General features: G+C 35.6%; 1 protein-coding gene across 2 annotated transcripts in view; it reads left to right on the forward strand.

The window, feature by feature from the left end:
• The window catches only part of CEP85L (centrosomal protein 85 like), a 220,053-nt gene that overhangs the window by 167,473 nt on the left and 30,955 nt on the right, over positions 1-21,625 (forward strand). The window contains exons 7-11 of one of the 2 annotated variants that reach the window (XM_037842153.1): positions 1,081-1,233; positions 2,530-2,684; positions 5,750-5,867; positions 6,413-6,463; positions 10,235-10,497. In XM_037842153.1, the coding sequence (XP_037698081.1) occupies positions 1,081-1,233; positions 2,530-2,684; positions 5,750-5,867; positions 6,413-6,463; positions 10,235-10,303 (546 nt within the window). In that variant the 3' untranslated portion in view covers positions 10,304-10,497. Of the gene's footprint in view, positions 1-1,080; positions 1,234-2,529; positions 2,685-5,749; positions 5,868-6,412; positions 6,464-10,234; positions 10,498-21,625 lie in introns of those variants that run through there. The other variant, XM_037842152.1, reaches the window with a different exon arrangement.

Here is a 21,625-nt window from a genome sequence, read left to right on the forward strand (position 1 = left end):
AGAATTAACAACTATTTAAGCAACTATTCATATACATGTATGTTTTTAAATGATGTTACGGATGAAAAAACTTTGAATATGAGATATGAAATTCAAAGGTGTTATTTCAGGTGTTAACGTGAAAAAATTAGTACATAAAATCTGAAGTTCAGCCTATACAAATTGAGATTTGGTATGCTCGTGCACAATATGTGTCTATAGTAGATATTCAGTTAACCTATTTCATCAATCCTAATATGACATCAATAAAGACATCTCTTTATTTTATGTACCTTTTAGAAAGAAAATATACTGCAAATTCAGTTATGATAGAATGCCTTAATAGAAGTCTTGTCTGAGGCATGGATTGGTCTCTGTAGCCGCTCATCTCTTCCTAGGAATTTGATAAATTCTGGCTTTAGTTTCATTGCCTAGTACGTGATAAGCAATCCCTTTGTGTATTGGTTAATAAGAAAAGAGCTTTAATTACTCATCAGTCTTTTTCTTTCTTAGTTCAAATAAAATATTTGGATATAGCCTTGCAAGAAAATAAGAAATTGGAGTCGTTCTTCCAGAGATGAATACTTGCTACTGTGGTATCAAAATTATATCCTTATGCTCTGTTTCTTTGCCTTTCTGGATACCCAAGAACCTTTGTTTCAGTGTTAAATTGTAATGCAGCATTTTTGAAGATATTTTAAGTATCTTTTAAACTCACCGTATAGTTTCAACATGTAAATAACTCTGTTGAAATGGCACAGATATGAACAGCCTTGACCAAGTTTACACATGTACAAGCAGTAACAGCTACATGACTGCCTCATGACTGACAAACTATTTCTAAGATGCCATAAGTTGTAAAGGCAAACAAATAAGGTCAACCAGAATAAACTTCCCCAAATTCTTGATTGCAGAGATATGTAAATCTGAAAAAATGTGAATCTTAGAATTGATGAAATAAAGTATATCTTGGTGGTGATCTCCACTACAGCCTAGAACTGTTGGTGAATTCTATGATACCTAAGATTGGAAGATTGGTTTTGTTATTTATGTATTGTTAATGACTCAAAGCCACTAAAGATTCATAATCTTTTTCTTTAGCTTAAAACCAGAGATAGGTACATCAGTAGCTTGAAAAAGAAATGTCAGAAGGAATCGGAACAAAATAAAGAAAAGCAGAGAAGAATTGAGACCTTGGAAAAGTATCTGGCTGATCTCCCAACTCTAGATGATGTTAAGAGTCAGAGTCTACAGGTAACATGAAATCAAATGCTCATCTTTTAACATGAAAACATGTTATTTTTAAATTGACTATAAATTTAGTGATTTTAATAATTTAAAAATAGAGTTATACATTTAGCTAATTGTAAGTTATATCTGTATGTTTAGTTGCTGTTTTTAGGATTCAACTTTAGTCAGAAACTTTGTTCACCTTAGCATGAATGGATCTTTCTTGTTGGTCAGTATATGCTTCTCTTTCTAATGACCTATGTGGTAATTCTCACTTAAAGTCCTACTCTGAAAGGCAGTTTCTAAATCAATCTGAGTCCCCCCACCTCCAATATACACAAATGCACATGTGTGTACACCCCAGATCTGGATTTTCTCCATATTTTCTGGGTTCCACCATGGCTCAACAGAACTTTTTGTTAGCTGTTATTCCAGACACTTGGTTAGTTTTCTTCATTCTTCTTAACCTTTCCATGAATTCTTTCTGATTCTTTGATCTATGACTTCCATTTACTCCTCTGACTTTTCTTCTGACTGTTTTCCCTTCTTTACAATACCCCTTCTAAAGTCTTTTTCTACCAGCTCTGGTGAGGCCTGCCCTCTTGAAATCTTATTTATAAATCTGCTAAGGCTGCTCTTCAGTCTTTCCCCCAATCTTTCTAACTTGGTGTTTCTCAATCTCAGCATTATGACATGTGGGGCCTTGTAATTTTTGGGGGGGTGGGTGGGGGTGGGGAGGGCTGTCCTGTGTATTATAATATGTTTAGCAGCATTCCTGGCCTCTACCTACTAGATGCCAATAGCACTGCTACTGCTACCCTCCCGCAACCAAAAATGTCTACAGACATTTCCAAATGTCCCCTGGAGGGAAGGGATAATGATAATCACCCCCAATTGAGAATCACTGGTCTAGTCCATGGTGTGTTGTTATTCTGCAGACTCTAGATCTACAAAGCATTCTCTGTTTTACGTTCATTTAAAAGTTTAAAAACCAAGAGAGGTCAAAGTCAGGGTGGAACTAAAGAAGGACCATAGGAGGTCATGTGAACAAGAACAGAGATCAGTATGGATTTTAAAATGTGAGGTGTTCACTTTTCTGTCTTCTAGAACTTTCTGACTCTATTCTCTTCATCTCCATAATCCCATTCTCCAAGCTCCTTTCCACACAAAGGAGATAGTGTGTTAAGAAGTTCTAGATAAAATGAAGATCGTGTGATTGTTAACCATAAATGAATTAATCCTTGAGAACACAGTAAGAATTTGTAATCGAAACACATTTAGTATTCCACATGTTATGTACTTTAAAAATTTTCTCCTTAGCTGCAAGTTCTAGAAGAAAAAAATAAGAATTTGCAAGAGACTTTGATAGATATGGAGAAAAAGTTTGAAGAGCTCAAAAAACAATGTCAGGAGAAGGAGACTCAGCTAATATGCCAGAAGAAGAAAGAAAAGGAGTTGGTAACTACAGTGCAAAGGTAGGAAAACCTTCAGTAAATCTTTTACATTGTATTAAAATTACCATTCTTCATGAAGTATTTCACATGAAACACTTTAATTTGTAATTATTTCTCTATTCTTATCTTAAATATGTACTATTGAGAACCAGAAGTATGATTTTAATTTCGTTGAAACAGATTATCTCAGTTGTGATTGACTTAACATCTCAAGGCACCATATCAACATCTTGCCAAAGGTTTTAGGTGCGAATAGAAAAAATATGCTAATTGAAGATTAGAATATTAACACAAACCCATTATCTGATGGCTTTGTCCAAAACTAAGTAAAACTTTTTTTTTTTTAAGTAAAACAGTTTAAAGAACAAAATGCAGTAAAGATGCAGTGCTGCACTCCTTAATAGTACATGTCAAAATGAAGTAATGGACTCCCAAATCAGCTTACTTTTTGCCATGTGTGTTCCCAATTTACTCATATATCTTGCCTCATGTGATTCTTCTCTTTTAAATTGACATGTTATACTTTTGGTGAATATCATTTGTTACTGTATTCAGCTAGTGAATTTAAACTTGGAAATTGATACTGGATTCCTGAAAAACCTGGAGAACTATGTTATATACATAGACACACATTCTCTCTGTTTTGTAAAACTTAAACCAGTCAACAGATTATCAACTATAAATAGATAAAACCATTCTGAAAAATAAGACAACAAAGCAACAAGAAACTAAATGTAAGAAATATACCGTCCATGGGTGTATATCAGTTATATGACTCAGTGTAATTCTCAGCATTGTAATGAAATCCATCTAATAATTTCATGTTAATATTACTTGACTACTGTTTTCTAATCTCAAGTGCACTGGTCTACTATTTTATGGATTTCAGTACAGAAAATCTTTGATTTCTGGGACAGTTCGGTCTTCCATTTTCCTACTCTCAGCTCTAAATTTAAAAATCATATGCTTTTGACTCTACCTTTATTTTTCTCCTATTTTCTTATTTTTGCTCTTTAATTTCCCTTTTTACAGCTCCATATTTTATACCTTATGCTCTATCTTAAAACAGTTTCCTGTCTTGCATGAATTCAACCTTTCATTTTTTTCCTTTGTCCTTACTGATTAAATTAAAAGACATAATATATCTGTTCTGTTACATAGGGCCTTATGATCATAAACTCAAGCTATGCTGTTCTATGAACAGAATTACGAAAACCTGAAAATAATTGGAATGTTTGCATTTTTCATATTGTGTGCTCTTATATATTTAATCTGATTTTAGATCTGTTAGCACTTTCTCTTTTATTTAGTTTTTTGGAGAACACTGAACCTAGTGTTCTTTATTTGGAAAGATTTAGTACAGTGCATTTCAGAATCCATTTTCCATTTCTTAACTTGCTCCTGCCACTATCTCAGATGACATTATTCCAGAAAATTTCTCTTGATTTCAAACCCCCCCCCAAAAAAAAACCAAAGGTCTTTTACACTTCTTCAATAATTATATGACTATGCTGTCACTTTAGGGTAGTGAGTAGTATCTCAGTGTTCTTAGTTCTGTAATGAAATTATCCTTAGGTTCCTAAAGAACATCAGATTTATGTGTGATTGTGGATTATATCATTATATTTATTTGTTTTTATATAATATTTATAAGTTCTCTGCTTTATGAATACTTAAGAACAGTTGAGACTATAAAAGAGAAGAAATGTTTTCCAGTAGAAATGAAAATCTAAGGAAAATATGCAGGAGGAATCCCTACATGCAAAAGTAGATACCTCTCCTATTAAATAAACTTATTACTTTATTAAATAAACTTATTTCCATTACCTGGAAATGTATTCACGAAAGAAAACTTCTTTGATATTTTGCCCTGAAGAGTACATTTTCCCTCTTCACAGCTGCCCCCCCCCCCCACTTTTTTGTTAATTTGAAAGACTTTAACGTTTCTAATATATTGTATTTGTCTTGAAATGTTATAAATACACAGAAGTAGTGTTTTAACACCAAATTGGGGTGGGGGGTGAACCTTGAGATGAAATAGAAATAATTTATTTTTCACGGTTTGACTGAAAAAACAAATACTTTTATGACAAGTAACAGTGTAATACAAAGCAGTAAACTATGTTGATAATACATAAAAACCTCTGTGGTGCCATTATTTGTTGACACACCGGAGACCCTTGAACTATCTAGGACTGTCAGTTCTTTGTGCAAAATCTGTATGTGGCACACCTTTTTTAGAAGAGAGGAAAAGCACAAGAGAGCCATAATGCTCAAAAAAGAAAAAAAGGAAAAATAATGAAAAACAAACCCAAAATTATAAGAAGGCTATTTTAGCACTTTGCAGTTCTTGAGTGTGATTACAAGCTAAAGGTGGACTTTTCTTAGCTTTCTGGCTGTTGCTGTTTTTGCTTTGGTCATCATTGCCAAATTGTTTGACTCCTTTTACCCAAACATTACTACTCTTCCTTCTTCCTCAAAGCTAGCACCTTGTTCCCTCCATTTATCCTTTTACTCTTAATGTGCCAAAAGAGCTTCCTTTTGTTGTTTCCTCTTCTAAAATGCAGCTCAGTGCCATGGATAGAATGAAAATCTACTAGGTCATGTAATAAGCATGGTAAACTGCTGCTGTTATTAATAAAGGAGAAATGTTATTCTGCTGGTGTGGGCAACAGCTACTCCTTACAAGTGGACTTTTGCTGAGCTCAGAATAAAGGGCAAAAGACCTTATTCACATTCTTGGGCTCTCTACTAGTCATCTTAGTCAAGGTACTCTCTGATTTGGGGGAGACAGGAATAGGGGTTAGATTGCAGGGTAATGAGGGACCTCATTAGACCTGAGGATGTCACGTACCAAACAACTCTTGACTCTCTGGTATGAAGTTTACGATTAGATGATCAGAGACCAGCTGATCATGGCCCCTTCTTTCTTGTATGAAATATTTATTCATCTGTTTGTGGGGCTTGATTATTGCTTGATTAAAAAATATTGTAAATGCTAAGAATGTACTTCATTTGTGTTAAAGTCATCTACCAAAATCATCAAATAGAAGCTTATTTTCTTCATATAATTCTTTCTAAAACAGTTTGCAGCAAAAAGTAGAAAGATGCCTTGAAGATGGGATCCGCCTCCCCATGTTAGATACAAAACAGCTTCAGAATGAAAATGATAACCTCAGAGAACAAAATGAAAATGCTAGTAAGGTTAGTAGATATATTTGATAATAAATATGAAATCTGTACTGTGTAAATATGTGTATATAGATACATAATTTATAACTCATTTGATTTATATTTTGTCTAATTTTAATAGCTTATGGAGTTTTTAGTTCGAATGTTTTTATTTGGAAAGAAAATAGCAATTTAAATAATTTAAATTTGAATAAAAGCCAAACTAAAGAAATTCTATTACTTCTTAGCTAAAAACAAAAGGATATGTTTTTCCTTCCACAATTGGGATTTAGTTGAAAATCCATCTAAAAGTTATTTTTATAAATTGCATAAATTAGAGAAAAGTTTTATCAAGAACCTAGAGGAAGACTTTTTACAGTTTTACATGTTCGTGATCCAAATCATACTGCTATTTAAAGGAGACTTGGTATGAATATTTTTTTTAAAAAAATCACATCCTGATTTTTTTTTATAAATTCATAATTCCCTGTGCATTTCTTTGTGTTCTTGAAATACTGACTCTGTTAAAAGTCAATGGAAAAATTATTTCAGACTGTTTTTTATTTTCTGTATTTTAGGTAATAGAGAGCCAGCAAGATGAGATTGACAGAATGATTGCAGAAATTCAGGTAAGGGATATTTTGTGTTATTTCAACTAGATGCTGTTTTATCTTAACAATTTCTTAACTTAAAAATACTGAAGGATGTATATATATATTTGTATAAAAGGATAATAGTACTTGAAGTGAAGTTGCAAATTCTTTGTTATTAGTCTTTCAGTTTTTTTAGAAACAAAATGTTATTTGGTAAATTGGTTCTTCAAAAAAATTGTGATTTGAAGTGTTCTCTATTCCTTATTGCTCCTCTTTTTAATTGTGCTATAATCTATTTCCATTTCTCAGAACACATTTGACTAAGGTATCAGTGACCTAATAATTAAAGATAATGGCTGTTTTTAGTCCACATATTATTTGATGTTTACACATTATTCCCATCTGGAAACACATCCCCAGCATCACTTTGCCCATCTTATCTTCTTTTCCTCTATCAGATTCTCTTCAGAGTTCTATATGAGCAGCATTTCTTTGCTTCACCACTTAGATACTGGTATCTTGCAAGCATGTCCCCTCCCAGGTATTCCTGTTGATACTGCCTAACATGAAGCTCTCCGTAAACATACTGTCTCTTTTCTCCTAACCTGTTTTCTCCGCTTTCCAATTATCCACTCCCCTTCCCTGCCTCAGTCCTCTATAATTTTGTTTAGGTGATGCTTCTTAGTTGTAGAAATAATCTGGAAGCTTCCCGTATCTGTGTGATAAAGCCCCAAATTTTCAGCATGGCATTCCCACAATCTGCTTCTGTATCTCCTTCCTACCTCTCGACCTACCCTCAGGATGTACATACTGTACGTATGCAGGCACACACATACTGCACATATGCATGCACATAAGACATATATGAATAAATTTCAATGTTTGCTGTTTCCGTGTAAAAGGCCTGTGTTCTTCCTGGAACGACCCATCTGACACAGCTTTCAGGACTTTGTAGAAGCATTACTTCTGTAAAACCTGGAAAGGTCCTCTTAGGTAGAACTGACCACTCCCCTTTTATGTTTCTTCCCCTTCCTAATAACTTTATCAGATGCTCTTCTTGCATTATCAATCCATAATACTTTGTTCATTTGTATCTCGCCCCCTACTTAGTTTCTTGATAGTGAAGAATAGGGTAGATCATCTGCATATCTAGAGTTTAGCAGATTGTGGGTTAAATGAATTTTCATTCTTTTTTTCATTTACCATTTTATATATGCCAGGCACTGTTCTTGTTGCTGGGGATTCATCAGTGAACAAAAAAGTCCCTGGCTTTGGAAAACTTATATACTGTCAGGAAGTGATAAGTGCTTTTAAAAAAATTAAGTCAGATAGAGGGCAGTGACAGAGAGTGCTGTATTAGAGTGGTCAGAAAGTTTTTCCTGAGGTGGTAATATTTGAGCAGAGATCTGAGTGAAGATATCCAGGGTGAGAGTGTTCCAGGCAAAGGAAGCAATAAATGCCCTGAACGTACCTGGTGCACCATATGTATCAGCAAGAAGGTTGGTTAGCTTGGAGTGCAGTGACTGTGAGGTAGAGGGGTGAGAGGTGATGGGGGAAAGTAGCCTGGATCCGGGGCATGTAGGGCATATGTCTTTGTATAAAAGACAAAAGCCATTGAATAAATTTTGCTGAGTAAAATTTTGTTTTTATACTTAAAATATTATTCTAATATTATTTCTTACAGTAAAAAAAAAGAAAAAACAGTAAATTGAGTGTCAGAGTTAGAAATATGCTGTACCATATTAACTGATTTATCAGCAAACAACTGGTCCATTTCAATAAATGTTTGGGCCAGATGGATTGATTCACAGAGGGTATACTGTTTATTTTGTGCTCCCACAGACATAACTTCAGTTGTTCTACAAGCCATTAGAGTCAAAAGTTTATTAGGTCCCCTCAGCCATTGTTGCCTGACTTCTTATCATAGACCATAGTGAAAGGGATTTCTATGTCATTTAGGAACATTTTCTAAGAAGCGGATCTGAATAAAGGTATCCCAATCCAAATTAAGGACAGTCAACACATTGAAACTTTAATGGATAAGACTTCTGTAATATTTTATTTATCATATACTAGCTCTTACATTATAGGTGCTTAGTATATATTTGTATTAATTGAAAAGTACATTTTTTCCATTTGTGGTGACATCTTAATGCAGTTTATTCTTACATACATCAACCAGATCTTTGGTCACATTTAGCTATGTCATGACTATATAGAAATAAATATGTTGAAGAATATGTAATTATATGCCATTCTATTGAGTGATCTTAAAATGCTTGAACAACCATATTTCTCTTATTTCTTCAAACTACTGAGAGAATTGAAGTCAAATTAATGAGATGCATTTATTTCCAAATACTTTGGTCCAGACAAAATACCCATCAATCCTATTGTCTTATCTTTTGGAGCAAAGACTATATTTTCTTTTGTATTTTGTTTTTTGGTCTTAGCATTCCGTTTACATTCTGGACATCTGGATCTGTAGATCTAATATATAGTATGCTCACAGAAAACAGACAGTAAATGTTGATAACTTGTGAATTTAGCTGTATTTATCAAGGTACTTCTTGAATAGCAAATAATAGATGGAAACAATTATGCCTCCATAATATGAGACAATTATTTCCTTAACTTTTCTTGTTTAAAATCATGTTCTTTTTTGTCCCGTAACAGTTGAAAAAGCTAGGCTTTTTGTTTGTGTGTGTGAAGTTGGTGGTTTGTGATGAATATAAAAGGCGTGTACTCTATAAAAACCTGAAAATAGTTCCTGTTCTGAAAAAATGAACGTTAACAATTTCCCTAGCATTGGGAACCACAGAGAATCCTAAAAAAAACAATTCGGATTGAAAAAGTATTCTTATTGCTTTGCACTTCAGTTAATGGATATATTATAAAGATGATATGCATAATATAGCAATTACCCTCAATTACTAACTCGTAAAGCTTAAATAAAGGATGGCCAGTCTTACATCTATGTAGATTAAAATGTCTTTCCAATATATGATAGCTGTGTTTTTTAATTTCTTCATATTCCTTTGCATAGCCAAATAGCATGAAATACTATGTAATTCATGATAGCATAGATCCTCTCAACCAATTTTTAACTTGAATTATACATTTTGGCTATCCCTATAGTATTAAATTTATTGTAAAATTTCACTGTCATTATAGTTTGTATTTGTATTTGTTCCTCCATAATTCTGGGAAGTTCTTCCATTTTGGAGTGTTTAATAGACAAGGCAAATTTAATATTATTAGAATTTCTTATTTCATTTCTTCTTTATGTCTCTGCAAATTTTTCAAAAGATCAAATTTGTTAAAAGTTCATTTGTCTGATTTGGGGGTATGGCATTGCATTGTGTATAGGCACGTTATTCCCGCAGTTAAAATTGATAACTAAAGCGGAAAAACAAAATCCAAGCTGTGTAAATTTTATGTCCAGTTTATTAAAGGAGATAAAATAATGTACTGTTTAATAGTGAAAATGCTATGTTTAAAATGCAGCCTTGCACCAGAAGAGAAATAAAAACTTATCTGGTATATGTCAGTGGCAAGTTTATTTATTCACAACTTTGGGAGATGGGGACACCTCAGGCTTCTACAATTCATATTGTATTCGTTGTTGAATACACATTTAAAAGTATGTGTTTATTCTGAAAATGAGTGCTGTAAAAATAGATATGTCTACTATTTTGTTTAATATGAACTGGCATGAATACCTTGTTTGCTCATGATCCTTTAGCAATTTTGCCTTTCTTTACCTCCTTGGAACTAGTGGAGCTAAACTGGCTTCTTCTCCTACAGGTTTTTCTTCTGTCAATATACAATATAAAAAGATATTTTGCAGCAGAACGATCCCTATCATTTCCATAAATGTGGCTGCAGTCAGAACATGATTGAGTTCTTCACTGGGCATTACCTTCCTTCCTATTTATTTCTCAAAAGCACATTTCATCTCTATAAGCCTGTTTCCAGTGAGCTGTTAACAGAAATACGGTATCATTGTAATCTTTTGGCAAAGTTGCTGTAGAGTCAAAAAGTTTGTTATGTTTGCCTGTTTCTCTAACAGATTAAAATGCTTCCTTATTGAAAGAACTTATCTTTCTGAATGATCAGTTATCGAGCGATCATAATATCACAAAAGGCAGAATGATGAGCTCATACTGGCTGTTCTCCATTTTAGGCTTGGTTGGAACCACAATTCTCAAAACAGTTTATCCTATTTATAAAATTTCAGGAGAAAACATTCTATAGCCTTAGTAGACTCTATTCCAATTTTTAGCAAATCTCTCTTAAAGCTTTTATCTACTAGGTTGAGACTCAGTAGAAATGATAGAAAGATGGATCATAAATCAATATAATGTCTTACGGTTAAAATATAGCTCTTTTTATTAACCTAAATAAATATCAATAACTTTAATGTTTTCCTATTATTATTGTGTGATTTTAAAAATTATCGTAGTTTTGTGATGCTTCTTGACATGTTCTTTCTTCGTAAAGTTTTCAATTTTTAAAAACTTTAACCTGTGTGAAATTACTTGATGATCAAACATATCTTATCAGAAATTAATTATTGAAAAACTTAGTAGCCAAAAAAAGTCTTCTAACAAAAGAAAAGTAGCTTTTAAAAGCATAAGCTTAGTCTCCAGTCCAGTCTTTGTACTTTTAAAGAGAAAAATTTTTTCTTTACTTGTAGGTTTGCTGTGTGTATATTATAGTCATTGTGTAATTAAAATATGTCAGGAAAACGTGTATAAAAGGTGCATTTAACTTTTGCAAAATCAGTTTTTCATGTCTGGGCTATGGAGGGTTGCAAGAAGGATGGCAGCTCACTTGAATCATGGGATTGTATGTGCTATGAGTGGTCACCAAACATGTATGGATATTCAAACTATTTGGGATGGTTTGTAGAATACAGATTTCTGGGTTCCACTGTGAACCTAATCAATCAACTTCTCTGGAGATGAAGGTTCAAATATGTATTTTTAACAAATTCTTCTGGTAATTTTTTTTTTTATTATGGACTTAAACATATATACATAACAGTGATAACTTCCAAAGTACAGTTGCACAAGTAGTTAGCAAATTTCAAAGTATGTCATGGGTCACAGTTCCACAACCTCAGCTGTTTCCATTATTGTAAAATATAACATACATACAAAAAGGTGTCATCTCTCAGTGTACAGCTCAACAAGCAGTCATACAGGTAATTTCAAAATTTTTATGGGTTACACACAGTTCCATAGTTCCAGTTCTTTCCTTATTATGCAATATGAAATATACACAGAAAGGTGAAGACCTTCAAGGCAGAATTCAATGAGAGCAAATCTCAAAGGATGCTATAGGCTACAGTTCCACCATTTTATTTATCTTCTTCCAGCCTTTCCAACATCCCAGCATCCAAAAAATCTATGATTATATAAAGTTTCAGTATTCATAGACCTTTGTTAAATCTTATCTTGTTTGTTGCTACCCCTTCCTCACAATCTTCTTCTCCAACTTTAGGGGTGTCTAGACAGTAAACACTCTAACTTGTTCATATTGAAAGGGGGTGTCAACAGTATGGGGAAGGGGGCCTCATCTGATAGTTATCTTAAAGAGGCTGTTACCTCTGGGTTTTAGAACTTTTCTGGTATAGGAACACTCTGGTGGATTTAAGTTTCTAAAAAATAAAACTTACTGAGTGCGTCTTTTATAGAACCTCGGGTAGGGACCTAGGTATTTGGGGACTACTTTTGGTAAGGGCATGGCATACTGTACAATTTGGGATGTCTAGCTGGAGCTTGCATAAGAGAAACCTCCAGGATAGCCTCTCAACTGTATTTGGGATGTTTGAGCTACTGTGACCTCAGCTTTTTACCTTTTTTTCCCCCTTTTGGTCAAGTAGGCATTTTCAATCCCTCACTGCCAGGGCCAGGCTCATTTCTGGGAGTTATGTCCCAGGTTGCCAGGGAGATTCATTCCCCTGGAAGACATGTCCCTTGGTGGTGGTGGTGGTGGTGGTGGTGAGGCGGGAGGGAGGGTTTAAAGAATTTATTTGCCAGATTGGGCTCAGAGAGACAGAGTCCGCATCTGAGCAAAAAAAGAGGTTCCTTGGAGGTGCCTCTTAGGCATAATTATAGGAGGGCTCAGCCTCCTGTTTACAACCCTAAATTTCACAAGAGCAAGCCTCAAGTTGAGAGCTTGATTTATGAAGTAGTGGGTTCCTAACTTCACTAAATATATATTGTATCCCAAGATAAACAGTCATTTCTTATATTATCTTTACTTAGCTGTACAATCATCATCACTCTCAACTTTAAACAATTATCATAGTATAGTAGAACCCACAGCTCTTATCAGCTGCTAATTATTCTTCCTAGTATTAGTGTAGAGTTGTAAGATATTACTATTAAATATAGTCATTAATACATAATGGGTAGTTTTTCCATACCACTCTGTTGTTAACCTGCTGCACCAGTGTTATACCTTATATCATGCTAATGCTTATTTAGGTTTGTGGTACTACTCTGTGGGCTACATGCCTTTAAACAACCATTTACGAACATGTTTGTCTTTAGTGCTTCACTGATAATTTATAACCCCATTAATGAGCCATAGTCACACCTGACTATTCCCATACCATTAAGATCACCCCCATTATATCTGTATTTGATTATTGTTCTTCCTTCATTGGCTTCTGATTATCTCTGGGTCCCCTATATTCTACATTATGAGACACTTATTTTACATTTTTCACAGAGTTCACATTAGTGGTAATCTACAATATCTCTCCTTTTGTGTCCAGCTTATTTCACTCAGCATTATGTCTTCAAGGTTCATCCATGTCATGTTTCACAACCTGGTTCCTTCTTACTGCTGTCTAGTATTCCATTGGGTGTATATACCACATTTTGTTTATCCACTCATCTGTTGAAGGACATTTGGATTGTTTCCATCTCTTGGCAATTGTGAACAATGCTGCCATGAACATTGGTGTGCAAACAGATATTTATCTGTTTGTGTCACTGCTTTCAGATCTTCTGGGTAAATACTGAGAAGTGAAATTGCTGGATCATAGGATAACTCGATTTCTATTTTCTGAGGAACCACCAAACTGTCTTCCAGAGTGGCTGTACCATTATACAGTCCCACCAGCAATGAATAAGAGTTTCAGTTTCTCTACATCCCGTCCAGCATTTGTAGTTACTTTCCTGTTTGTTTGATGGTAGCCATTCTTAGTGGCGTGAGATAATATCTCATTGTGGTCTTGATTTGCATCTCCCTAATAGCTATTGAAGATGAACATTTTTTCATATGTTTTTTAGCCATTTGTATTTTGTCTTCAGAGAAATGTCTTTTCATATCTTTTGTCCATTTTTGTGCTGTTTATACTATTGTCTTTGAGTTGTAGGATTTCTTTATATATACAAGATATCAGTCTCTTATCAGATATATGGTTTCCAAATATTTTCTCCCATTGAGTTGACTGCCTCTTCACCTTTTTGACACAGTGCTTTGAGGTACAGAAGCTTTTAAGTTTGAGGAGTTCCCATTTATCTCTTTCTTTTTCAATGCTTGTGCCCTGGGTGTAAGGTCTAACAAAGAAACCTCCTAATACTAGGTCTTGAAGATGCTTCCCTACATTATCTTCTAGGAGTATTATGGTACTTTCTCTTATATTGAGGTCTTTGATCCACTTTGAGTTAATTTTTGTATAGGGTGTGAGATAGGGGTCCTTTTTCATTCTTTTGGATGTGGATATCCAGTTCTCCCAGCTTCATTTGTTGAATATACTGTTAAGTCCCAGTTCAGTGGATTTGAGGGCCTTATCAAAAATCAGTTAACCATAGAACTGGGGGTCTATTTCTGAATTCTCAGTTTGATTCCATTGATCAATCTCTGTCTTTGTGCCAATACACAAAGTTTTGGCTCCTGTGGCTTTATGGTAAGCTTCAAAGTCAGGAAGTATAAGTCCTCCCACTTCATTTTTCTTTTGTAAGAATGTTTTTAGCAATTTGAGGCATCTTTCACGTCCAAATCTGATAAGTAACTAGCTTTTCCAAGTCTGCAAAGTAGGTTGTTGGAATTTTGATTGGGATTGCATTGAATCTGTAGATGAGTTTGGGTAGGATTGACATCTTAATGACATTTAGCCTCCCTATCCATGAACACAGAATGTCTTTCTATCTCTTTAGGTTCCCTTTTATTTCTGTTAGTAACTTATGTAATTTTCTGTGTAGAGATCTTTTACATCCTTGGTTAAGTTTATTCCTAGGTACTTGATTTTTTTTAGTTGCAATTGAGAATAGAATCTTTTTCTTGGGTGTCTCTTCAGTTGGGTCATTTATAGTACATAGGAACATTTACTGACCTATGTGTATTAATCTGGTATCCCGCCACTTTGCTAAATTTGTTTATTAGATGAAGTAGCTGTGTTGTCGATTTCTCAGGTTTTCCAGATAAAAGATCATATCATTTGCAAATAAGGTTGTTGGAATTTTGATTGTTTTACTTCTTCCTTTCCAGTTTGGATGCCTTTTATTTCTTTGTCTTACTGGATTGCTCTGGCTAAAACTTCTAGCACAATGTTAAATAATAGTGGTGACAGCGGGCATCCTTGTCTGGTTCCTGATCTTAGAGGGAAGGCTTCAGTTTCTCGCCATTGTGTACCAGGCAGGCTGTGGATTTTTCATATATGCCATTTATCATATTGAGGAAGTTTCCTTCAATTCCTACCTTTTGAAGTGTTTTTATCAAAAAAGGATGCTGGATTTTGTTGAATGCTTTTCAACGTCTATTGAGATGATCATTTGATTTTTCCCTTTTGATTTGTGAATGTGTTGTATTATACTGATTGATTTTCTAGTGTTGAACCACCCTTGCATGACTGGAACAAACCCCACTTGGCCATAGTGTATGATTTTTAATATATTTTTTTGGATTCAATTTGCAAGTATTTTATTGAGAATTTTTGCATGTATGTTCATTAGAGAGATTGGCCTGGAGTTTTCCTTTCTTGTAGCATCTTTATCTGTTTTGGTATTAGAGTGATATTGGCATCATAAAATGACTTAGGTAGTGTTCCATTTTCTTCAATTTTTTGGGAATTTAAGTAGGATTGGTGTGAGTTCTTTTTGGAAAGTTTGGTAGAATTCCCCTGTGAAGCCATCTGGCCCTGGGCTTTTATTTGCAGGAAGTTTTTTGATGACTTATTGGACCTCTTTGCTTGTGGTTTATTTGTTGAGGTCTTCTGTTTCTCCCCTTGTCAGTCTAGGTTGTTCATGTGTTTGCAGGAAATTATACATTTCCTCTAAATTATCTAGTTTGTTGGTGTATAGTTGTTCAAAGTATCCTCTTATGATTTTTAAATTTCTTTGGGATCCACAGTGATGCCCCCCCTCTCATTATTTTATTTATTTGGGTCTTTTCTTTTTTACTTTGTCAGTGTAGCTAAGGGTTTGTCCATCTTGTTGATCTTCTCAAAGAACCAACTTTCGGTTCTATTTATTTTATTGTGTGGTGTGTTTTTTTGTTGTTGTTGTTTTTTTTTTTTTTTTTTTGGTTTGTTTTCCATGTCATTTATATCTCTTTTCATCCTTGTTATTTCTTTTCTTCTACTTGCTTTAGGATTCGTTTGCAGATAATTTTCTAGCAGCTTCTTCAGTTGTTCCATTAGTTCTTTGATTTTAGCTCACTCTTCCTTTTTAATGTTTGCATTTAGAGCTGTAAATTTCCCCCTCAATACTGCCTTCACTACATCCCATAAGTTTTGATATGTTGTGTTCTCATTTTCATTCGTCTCTAGATATTTAGCAATTTCTCTTGCAATTACTTCCTTTGATCCACTGATTATTTTAAGAATGTGTTGTTTAACCTCCAGATATTTGTGAATTTCTAGATCTTTGATGGTTGCTGACTTCTAGTTGTATTCCATTGTGGTCAGAGAATGTGCTTTGAATAATTTCAATCTCTTTAAATTTATTGAGGCTGGTTTTATGTCCTAGCATATGATCTATCCTGGAGAAAATTCCATGAACACTAAAGAGGAATGTGTATCCTGGTTAAGTTGGAAAGTAATGCTTTATTTATGTCTGTTAATCTAATTCGTTTATCACATTATTTAGGTTCTCAGTTTCCTTATTGGTCCTCTGTCTGGTTGATCTGTTTATAGGATAGAGTGATGTATTGAAGTCTCCCACAATTATTGTGGAAACATCTATTGCTTCCTTCAGTTTTGCCAATGTTTGTCTTAATGTACTTAGGATTTTACTCCATTCACATTCAATTACTGTGAAGGCAGTTCTTGAATCAGCCATCTTATTCTTTGGTTTTTATTTGTCAAATGTATTTTTTTCCCCTCTCTCTATTTCCTTTAAGGTACCCTGACTAAAACTCTTCAGTTCTGTTCCCTTCTCCAGACCTCTCTCTCTTTTCTTTTTTTCTCAGCTGGTAGAGCCCCCTTTAGTATTTCTTGTAGGTCAGGTCTCTTATTAACAAGGTCTGTCAGTATTTGTATGTGAAAATTTTAAGTTCTCCCTCAATTTTGGAGGAGACCTTTGCTGGATAAAGATTTCTTGGCTGGCAGTTTTTCTCTTTCTGCATTTTAAATATATTGTACCACTGTGTTCTTGCCTCCATGATGCCTGCTGAGTAGTCAGTACTTAGTCTTATGTTATTTCCCTTGTATGTGGCGTATTGCTTCTCTTTTGCTGTTTTCAGAACTTGTTCCTTCTCTTCCGCATTCGACAATCTGATCAGAATAAGTCTTGGAGTGGGTTTATTTGGATTTATTGTATTTGGAGTTCGTTGGACATCTTTGATTTGTATATTTATGTTGTTTAGTAGGGTTGGGAAGTTTACCCCAACAATTTCTTCTAATACTCTTCCTGGCCCTCTTCTCTTCCCCTTCTGGAACACCAGTGATTCTTAATATTTGTGTGCTTCGTGTTGTCCAGCATTTGTCTGTGATCTGTTTCAAATTTTTTGATTTGTTTCACCATTCATTCTTTTGTGCTTCCACTTTCCATCACCATATCTTCAAGTTTGCTAACTCATTCCTCTTCCTCTTCAAATCTGATGTTATGTGGCTCAAGAATCTTTTTGATGTATCAGTAGTATCTTTTATTTCTGTAAGATCCACTATTTTTTATTTACTCTTTCAATTTCTTCTTTATGCTCTTCTAGGGTCTTCTTCATGTCCTTTATATCTTGAGCCAGGATATTGATGTTTGTGAGTACTTTGATTAGTTGCCCCAAGTTCTGTGTCTCCTCTGGCTTTTTAATTTGGACATTTGGGTTATCCATATCTTCTGGTTTCTTCATATGCTTTATAATTTTCTGTTGTTTTTGGCCTCTTGGAATTTGCTTATCTTGATAGGATTCTTTTAGGATATGTGGGCTTATTTGAACATTTATGTATAATTTGACAGTGCTACAGCTTGGTGGAGTGCATTTTCCCTGACCTACCAGCATATGGAGCTCCTGGGCCACTCTTACCCTCAAGCCAGTTCTCGCCAGCTTCTTCTTTGCACTGAGTGGGGGTCTAAACCATGTGGAGGTCCAATCAGTGCATCAATTTTCTCTGTGCACTGGGGACCACCAGCCCTGTGAGTGAGGGGTGTGCCATGTACAGTTTGGCAGGGAGTCTGCTCCAGGACACAGTGGTCCCAGCCATTCCTGGGGCTGCAGATGGAGTACTCTGGAACTGCAGAGCTGCATGTCTTACCTTTCAGCTCAAATGCCTCAGGGTCCCTCTCTGCCGGGTGCCCATGATTCCCTGGGATTGGGGGAGGGCTCCTGGCACTTCCATGAGGCATCACCACCGCTAGGCTGTGCACACTGCAGGCTTCCGTGGAGGAAGAGTGTACACATCACAAGCCCGCCGAATCCTGAATTCCCTAAGGGAAACTCTTGACCCTGGGGTTGTGAAGGGTTGTTTTCCAGCCAGCTGCAAAGATGACTGCATGGGTTGTGGAAAGTTACCTCCTTCTGTGATTGTCTGTCTCCTCCAATGGCCAGTCCGTGGGTCGGGGGCTCTTGGCTACTGGTCTGTGAAGGGTTAATCACCCACACCAGGTACTGAGGAGGGTGCCTGGGGCGTGGAAGGCTACTCTCCTCCTGCCATCAGCCAGCTCCAGCCGCCTGTTCCCCAGGAGCATTCCGAGCTAAACACTCACCCATCTCTAAATGCAGCCTCTCAGTTTCCCCAAGTAGACCACTCACTGTGGGTGTAGAAGTCCCTGTCCAGCCCGTGGAACCCTGGAACTGGTGTTCTGGAGCACTTTCTGTCCTTTATCTAGTGTTTTTCACGGAGGAGAATTTTGCTCTGTCTCCTAATCCGCCATCTTCGATTCCCCCATCCCCACCCCCGGTAATTTTTAATTACAGCGTGGGAGTTGTCCTAGTACTAGAGCCTTTAGGAGGGGTGGTAACAGTGTTCACTATGTTCTTTGGACCAGAAGTGTGTTTAAATGAGAAGACTGAGGGTTTTGTTTTGTTTTGTTTTGTCTTGTCTTGTCTTAAGTTTAGTTCTGAGACAGCTGGGCTGGTCCTTGAACAAAGTGAACTGTTTTGATAGCTCTTTCTTATAAGCCAGAAAGCAGATCAGGAGCTGGAAGAAAAGGAACAGATTGTTTTTGTAAAAAATATTGTAGTAATTTTTTATAATAGCTTTATTGGATTCTAATCCACATACCCTTCACCCATTTAAAGTGTACAATTCAATGGATTTTAGTATCTTCATAGATATGTGCAACCATAACCACAGTCAATTTTAGAACCTTTTTGTCACCTCAAAAAGGATCCCTGCTCCCCCTCTAGCTCTCATTCTCTTATCTTCCAGTCATCCCTAGGCTTAAGCAGCCACTAGTCTACTTCTTGTCTGTAGATTTGCCTGTTTCGGACATTTCATGTAAATGGAATCATGTAATATGTGGCCTTTTGTGACTGGTGTCTTTCTCTTAGCCTGATATTTTAAAGGTTCGTCCAGGTTGTAGCATGTATCAGTACTTCATTCCTTTTATGGCTGAATAATATTCCATAGTATGAATGTAACATATTTCATTTATCCATCCATCAATTGATGGACATTTGCATTGTTTCTGCTTTTTTGACTATTATGAATAATGTTGCTATAAGCATTCGTGTACAAGTTTGGGGTAGACATATGTTTTCATTTCTCTTAGGTATATACCTAGGAATGGAATTTCTGAATCATATGGTAACTTTTATATTTAACCATTTTAGGTACTCTTAGATTGTTTTCCAATATGTCTGCACCATTTCACATTCTCACCAGCTGTGTATGAGGATTCTGATTTCTCCAAATCCCCACTGACACTTATTATCTGACTTTTTGTTTTTCTGCATCCTCACTAACTTGTTATTATCTGACTTTTTGATTCTAGTCTTCCTAGTGAGTGAGAAATGGTATCTCATTGTGGTTTTTATTTGCATTTTCTTGATGATATAGAGATGTCGAGCATCTTTCCATGGGCATATTGGCCATTTGTGTATCTTCTTTAGAGAAATGTCTATTCAAATATTTTGCCCATTTGTTTAATTTGGTTATTTATATTTTTGTAATTGAACTGTAAGAGTTCTTTATGTATTCTAAATTCAAGTCCCTTATATGATTTACAAATATTTTCTCCCATTCTGTTGTCTTTTCACTTTTTTTAAAAGTGTCCTTTGAAGACTGGAAGTTTTAAATTTTGATGAAGTCCTGTGCATCGTTTTTTCTTTTGTTTTTCATGCTTTTGTTGTCATATCTGGGAATCCATTGTCAAGTCTATAGTCCTGCAGATTTACCTCTATGTTTTCCTCTAATAATTTTATAGCTTCAGCACCTAAATTTAGATCTTTGATCCATTTTGAGTTAATTTTTTATATGGTATGAGGTAATTACATTCTTTTGCTTCTGGCTATCCTTTTGTCCCAGCATCATTTTTGAAAGACTGTTCTTTCCCCCATTGAATCATCTTGGCACCATTGTTGAAAATCAGTTGAGCGTTTCTCATCCTGCTCCAGCTACTTGTTGCTTAGGCTAAGTTCTGAGCAAGTGCAGGGAAGGAGGTGGGTAGGGGCTCATTTCTTCAATCTGGGCCTGACTTGTTGGATAGAGGCTTTACCTTATGTGCAGCACCTCTGAGACTACTGGGATTCTGATCACACTTAACCTGGCTTATGGGGAGGGATTCCATGCAAGGAGAGGCAAGCCAAGGAGGCCTAGGGCTACTAAACCCCTACCTCCACCAAGGGCTCATTTCCTGAAGTGGAAATCCTTGTGCCAGTACCATGCTGTTTTGACCACTGTAGTTTTATGATACGTTTTAAAGTCAGAAAGTTTGAGTCCTCCAACTTTGTTCTTCTTTTTCAAGATAGTTTTGGCTATTCAGGGTCCCTTACCCGTCCAAACTGATGATTGGTTTTTCCATTTCTTTGCAAAGAAAGCTTTTGAATTCTTATAGGGATTGCATTGAATCTGTAAAGTGCTTTGGGTAGAATTGACAACTTAACAATATTTAGTCTTCCGATGGATGTCATTCCATTTATTCAGTTCTTTGATTTCTTTTAGCAAATTTTATAGTTTTCTGTGTACAAGTTCTTTACATCCTTGGATTAATTCTCAGCTGTTTCATTCTTTTGGTTGCTATTGGAAATGGATTTTTTTTCTTCATTTCTTCCTCAGATTGCTCATTGCTAGCATATAGAAATACTACTGATTTTTGCATATTGGTCTTGTACCCACCACTTTGCTGAATTTGTTTCTTAACTCTAGTAGCTTCGTGGTTGATTTTTTAGGGCTTTCTATGTATAGGATCATGTCGTCTGCAAATAGTGTAAGTTTTAGTTCTTTCTTTCCAATTTGGATGCCTTTTATTTCTTTTTCTTCCCTGTGCTGGTTTGAATGTATTATGTCCCCCAGAAAAAGTCATATTCTTTGGTGCAATCTTGTGGGGCAGACATATTACTGGGGATTAAGTTGGAAAGTTTGGATTAGGTTGTTTGCATGGAAATGTGCTCCACCCAACTGTAGGTGATAACTCTGATTAGATAATTTCCATGGAGGTGTGGCCCCACCCATTCAGGGTGGGCCTTGATCAGTGGAGCCATGTAAATGGGCTGACAAACAGAAGGAACTCAGTGCAGTTGCAGCTGTGAGTGACGTTTTGAAGAGGAGCCACAGCCAAGAGGGACTCTTTGAAGAATGCA

This window comes from Choloepus didactylus, chromosome 7, assembly GCF_015220235.1.
Source record: "Choloepus didactylus isolate mChoDid1 chromosome 7, mChoDid1.pri, whole genome shotgun sequence".
Classification (NCBI taxonomy): Eukaryota; Metazoa; Chordata; class Mammalia; order Pilosa; family Megalonychidae; genus Choloepus; species Choloepus didactylus.